This window comes from Chiloscyllium plagiosum, unplaced genomic scaffold (assembly GCF_037043375.1).
Source record: "Chiloscyllium plagiosum isolate Xiang-an unplaced genomic scaffold, Cpla_swu_hap1 HiC_scaffold_10, whole genome shotgun sequence".
Taxonomy (NCBI): domain Eukaryota; kingdom Metazoa; phylum Chordata; class Chondrichthyes; order Orectolobiformes; family Hemiscylliidae; genus Chiloscyllium; species Chiloscyllium plagiosum.
In genome coordinates, this window is record NW_028270148.1 from 98,644,565 (window position 1) to 98,650,709 (window position 6,145).

The 6,145-nt window shown below is 41.4% G+C and overlaps 1 protein-coding gene across 1 annotated transcript in view; it reads left to right on the forward strand.

The window, feature by feature from the left end:
• usta (uronyl 2-sulfotransferase a) overlaps window positions 1-6,025 on the forward strand; it is a 90,683-nt gene extending 84,658 nt beyond the window's left edge. The window contains exon 8 of the mRNA XM_043696484.2: window positions 5,255-6,025. Within this exon, the coding sequence (XP_043552419.1) occupies window positions 5,255-5,523 (269 nt within the window). The 3' untranslated portion in view covers window positions 5,524-6,025. The remainder of the gene's footprint in view (window positions 1-5,254) is intronic.
• The last annotated feature ends 120 nt before the right edge of the window (window positions 6,026-6,145 follow it).

The following is a 6,145-nucleotide window of genomic DNA, read 5'->3' on the forward strand; positions in this document are numbered from 1 at the left end:
CAGCTTTTCAGGACTATGATTCCTGACTCCAACACTTAACCATCTATTAATTGTCAGAACTTCTTTCTAAGTTCTAACAGGACCGAGCTACTCAATTGCTGTTGATTCCTCACTGACTCCTCTACACACAATCTGTGTACTTGACCTTATTTACCAGTAGTACAGCTAATTGCTCCTAAGATGAGTTGACATCTGTCTTTCTCTTTTCCCTACTGGCATGTAACATTTGGACTTTTCTTCCATGATGACTGAACAGTCCTGAATGGCCCTACCTAGCAATTATCTGTTCCATAAATGTTGCCAGTCATAGATTACTGGTTTGCTCAGGACAAAGATAGTGGTTAAAATTAAAGGATTTCCACTAACACACTAATCTATGCGTTTTCCATCTTCTGTTTTGATTACTATAGCATCTCTCACCCCTCACTTCAACCTAGCCAAACTCTATAGTTCCTATTTGTCATGACCGAAGCTCAACTCACCATTCTTCTTGCCAATCAACAATGCCCCTCAGTCCTTTAAAACCTCAAATTTTAAGTTTGCATTTGTATTCAAATCTATTCCTGCTTTTGTTGGTCTCTAATTCTGTAACCCTTTCGGCCCTAAAAACTGTTTCAAAGTCTGTTTTTCCCTGCCCGAATGATTCCCCCACATAGAGTTGTGGAGACGTACAGCATGGAAACAGACCCTTCGGTCCAACATGTCCATGCTGATCAGATATCCCAACCCAGTCTAGTCCCACCCGCCAGCACCCGGCCCATATCCCTCCAAACGCTTACTATTCATATACCCATCCAAATGCCTCTTAAATGTTGCAATTGTACCAGCCTCTATCACATCCACTGGCACTTCATTCCGTACACCTACCACCCTCTGCGTGAAAAAGTTGCCCCTCTCACCCTAAACCTATGCCCTCAAGTTCTGGACTCCCCTACCCCAGGGAAAAGACTTTGTCTATTTATCCTATCCATGCCCCTCATAATTTTGTAAACCTCTGTAAGGTCACCCCTCAGCCTCCGACGCTCCAGGGAAAACAGCCACAGCCTGTTCAGCCTCTCCCTGTAGCTCAAATCCTCCAACCCTGGCAACATCCTTGTAAATACTTTCTGAACCCTTTTAAGTTTCACAACATCTTTCCGATAGGAAGGAGACCAGAATTGCACGCAGTATTCCAACAGTGGCCTAACCAGTGTCCTGTACAGCCACAACATAACCTCCCAACTACTATACTCAATACTCTGACCAATAAAGGAAAGCATACCAAATGCCTTCTTCACTATCCTATCTACCTGTGACTCCACTTTCAAGGAGCTATGAACCTGCACTCCAAGGTCTCTGTGTTCAGCAACCCTCCCTACGACCTTACCATTAAGTGTATAAGTCCTGCTAAGATTTGCTTTCCCAAAATGCAGCCACTTGCATTTATCTGAATTAAATTCCATCTGCCACTTCTCAGCCCATTGGCCCACCTGGTCAAGATCCTGTTGTAATCTGAGGTAACCCTCTTCGCTGTCCACTACACCTCCAATTTTGGTGTCATCTGCAAACTTACTATCTGTACCTCTTATGCTCGCATCCAAATCATTTATGTAAATGACAAAAAGTAGTGGACCCAGCACCGATCCTTGTGGCATTCCACTGGTCACAGGCCTCCAGTCTGAAAAACATCCCTCCACCACCATCCTTTGTCTTCTACTTTTGAGCCAGTTCTGTATCCAAATGGCTAGTTCTCCCTGTATTCCATGAGATCTAACCTTGCTAATCGGTCTCCCATGGGGAACCTTGTCGAACGCCTTACTGAAATCCATATAGATCACATCTACTGCTCTGCCGTCATCAATCTTCTTTGTTACTTCTTCAAAAAACCGTGTTGACGCAAAGCCATGTTGACTATCCCTAATCAGTCCTTGCTTTTCCAAATGCATGTACATCCTGTCCTTCAGGATTCCCTCCAACAACTTGCCCGCCACTGAGGTCAGGCTCACCGGTCTATAGTTCCCTGGCTTCTCTTTACCGCCCTTCTTAAACAGTGGCACCACGTTTGCCAACCTCCAGTCTTCCGGCACCTCACCTGTGACTATCAATCATAAAAATATCTTAGCAAGAGGCCCAGCAATCACTTCTCTAGCTTCCCACAGAGTTCTCGGGTACACCTGATCAGGTCCTGGGGATTTATCCACCTTTAACCGTTACAAGACATCCAGCAATTCCTCCTCTGTAATCTAGACATTTTGCAAGATGTCACCATCTATTTCCCTACAGTCTATATCTTTCATATCCTTTTCCACAGTAAGTACTGATGTAGTATCTCCCCCATTTTCTGTGGCTCCACACAAAGGCTGCCTTGCTGATCTTTGAGGGACTCTATTCTCTCCCTAGTTACCCTTTTGTCCTTAATATATTGTAAAAACCCTTTGGATTCTCCTTAATTGTATTTGCCAATGCTACCTCATGTCCCTGTTTTGACATCCTGATTTCCCTCTTAAGTATACTCCTACTTTCTTTATACTCTTCTAAGGATTCACTCGATCTATCCTGTCTATACCTGACATATGCTTCCTTCTTTTTCTTAACCAAACCCTCAATTTCTTTAGTCATCCAGCATTCTCTATACCTACCAGCCTTCCCTTTCACCCTGACAGGAATATACTTTCTCTGGATTCTTATTATCTCATTTCTGAAGGTTTTCCATTTTCCAGCCGTCCCTATACCTGCGAACATCTGCCTCCAATCAGCTTTCAAATGTTCTTGCCTAATACTGTCAAAATTGGCCTTTCTCCAATTTAGAACTTCAACTTTTAGATCTGGTCTATCCTTTTCCATCACTATTTTAAAACGAATAGAATTATGGTCGCTGGCCCCAAAGTGCTCCCCCACTGACACCTGAGTCACCTGCCCTGCCTTATTTCCCAAGAGTATGTCAAGTTTTGCACTTTCTCTAGTATGTCCATCCACATACTGAATCAGAAAATTGTCTTGTACGCAATTAAAAAATTCCTCTCCATCTAAACCTTTAACACTATGGCAGTCCCAGTCGATGTTTGGAAAGTTAAAATCCCCTACCATAACTACCCTATTATTCTTACAGATAGCTGAGATCTCCTTACAAGTTATTTTCTCAATTTCCCTCTCACTATTAGGGGGTCTATAATACAATCCCAATAAGGTGATCATCCCTTTCTTATTTCTCAGTTCCACCCAAATAACTTCTCTGGATGTATTCCTGGAATATCCTCCCTCAGCACAGCTGTAATGCTATCCCTTATCAAAAATGCCACTCCCCCTCCTCTCTTGCCTCCCTTTCTATCCTTCCTGTAGCATTTGTATCCTGGAACATTAAGCTGCCAGTCCTGCCCATCCCTGAGCCATGTTTCTGTAATTGCTATGATATCCCAGTCCCATGTTCCTAACCATGCCCTGACTGTTCGGAATCTGCCTTCCCTGTTAGGCCCCTTGCATTGAAATAAATGCAGTTTAATTTATTAGTCCTACCTTGTCCCTGCCTGCCCTGACTGTTTGACTCACTTCTGTTCTCAACTGTACCAGTCTCAGATTGATCACTTTCCTCACTATCTCCCTGGGTCCCAACCCCCTCACCTTACTACTTTAAATCCTCCCAAGCAGTTCTAGCAAATTTCCCTGCCAGTATGTTAGTCCCCTTCCAATTTAGGTGCAATCCGTCCTCCTTGTACAGGTCACTTCTACCCCAAAAGAGATTCCAATTATCCAAAAATGTGAATCCTTCTCCCATACACCAGCTCCTGAGCCATGCATTCATCTGCTCTATCCTCCTATTTCTGCCCTCACTAGCTCGTAGCACTGGGAGAAATCCAGATATTACTACCCTAGAGGACCACCTTTTTAAATTTCTGCCTAACTCTCTCTAATCTCCCTTCAGAATCTCAATCTTTTTCCCTTCCTATATCGTTGGTTCCAATGTGGACAATGACCTCTTGCTGACCCCTCTCCCCTGTGAGAACATTCTGCACCTTCTCTGAGACATCCTTTATCCTGGCACTAGGAAAGCAACACACTATTCTGCTTTTTCTCTGCTGGCCACAGAAATGTCTGTCTGTACCTCGGACTACAGAATCTCCTAACACAATTGATCTCTTGGAAGCCGACATACCCCTCGTTGCATTAGAGCCAGTCTCAAAACCAGAAACTTGTGCTCTTATACCCTCAAACACTGCTGCCCTCCTTCCAAACCTCCTCCATCTCACCATTGGCAATAATGCTTTCAGCCATCTGCTGTGGAATTCTCTCCCTAAAACTCTGCCTTTCAACTTCTGCCTTCTCTTTTTCAGGACTTAGTTAAACACATTTTTCTTGTTCTTCTATATCTGCACATTCTTCATCTGTTGCTGCTACATCCCTTCATTTCTGTCATTCCTGTTTTCTCTTATTTTACATTATCTGTTGTCATGTATATTTTGTGGTATTGTTTATTGTGTATTATCTGATAATGATCCCATGGTGGAAACAAATCCAACTATGGTCAAGAAAGTGAGGACTGCAGATGCTGGAGATCAGAGTCGAGTGTGTGGTGCAGGGAATCAACGTTTCGGGCATGAACCCTTCATCAGGAATGAGGCCTCATTCCTGGTGAAGGATTCATGCCTGAAACGTCGGTACCCCTGCTCCTCGGATGCTATCTGACCTGCTGTGCTTTTCCAGCACCATACCCTCGACTCTTAACTATGGAAAGACCACCAAAATGGTCTGAAATCTATTTTGCTTCAACTTAAAAAAAAAAGTGAAAGTGTAGTTTGTCACTTAGATTTTTCTCACAAAATTTTATGTAGCAAACGTTTTATTAACCAGCATCTATGGGACCAGAAGTACTCTGGTTGATCAAGAGGTCCACATAATCAATGTAAAGAGACATTAAGTAATAGAAACATAATGCAGTGTGTATACACATCACTGTTATACTTTATTTACAGCATAAATCATTTCAATAATAATTCAACTTTGGCTTAAATGATATTCAACAGGGAGCCTTTTCATTTGCACCCTGAACTGATTAGTCAGACTTCACAGAGATTGCAATAACACAGTAAACTTCCGGTATTTGAGGTATACAATTTTTGACAGTTTACCAAGAGTGGTAGTTCATAAGTTGCTGGTTAAAATAAAGTTTGCATTTCCTTGGGAAATTCATAAATATTTGTTAAATAATTTGTTGTGATCATTCTCTTGTGTATAACATATTGAGTTCTCAATGTCTGACAATGCTTTTCTTTCCTTTCAGAGTATAAAAAACTTGGAAATGGGACGAACACTATGAAGAAACAGGTTCCCTCCCCAGAAGCGCTAAAGGTGCTATTTCAACGAATGCGTTACGAATACAACTTTTATAACTATGTCAAGGATCAGTTCCATTTATTGAAACAGAAGTTTGGCTTGAAGACTCGGGCTAGTGCTCCAAATAAAAAGTATGAGATTGCATCTCAGGTAGAAAGTCCTGGGCCCAGCCATGATGATGATGACAATGCATGGTTGCAAGATATTTATCGATGATAACAGCGAGCCACATTTTGAGGACTTAAATGTGTTCTTTGCATTCACAAGGAACTGCAATTTGGTCAGGACATACTGCGGTGTTCTTGAGATTAGATTAACACATTCACAATTGCAATCAATCTTTGCAAGGCAGCTGTTTGTAACTTACACTTTTCATGCTATTGCATGATTTTTATTTTTTTTATTTCTAATGTTTCTTTACCAACTGCTGTACCAGCAGGTGAGACACTTTCAACTATTATCTGCATTTTAAAATATATATTGAATGAATGATTTATTTAGTTACTTGTTTAAAAAATGTAAAGAGGGTAATGCATTATGTAAGTCTGAGAAATGTACTAATCAAGTTAGATACTAGCTCATTTTCCAAAATGCTGCATCTTCAAATGGGAGGCACCATCCAAGGAAATAAAATTGGACTGGGGATTTAAGAGAGTGGATCTTGTAGGGTTGGCAGCACTGTACTCAGATTTGTCAGAAAATAAACAATTTTAAAGCATATCAGACATAATTCAAGATCATGTGTTAGTTACATTATCTTTTCTTTCCCGCTTACCTAATTGAAAACATTTTCAGTTGACAATTTTAGGTCTAATTGGATGCATTTTCGTAGAATCAC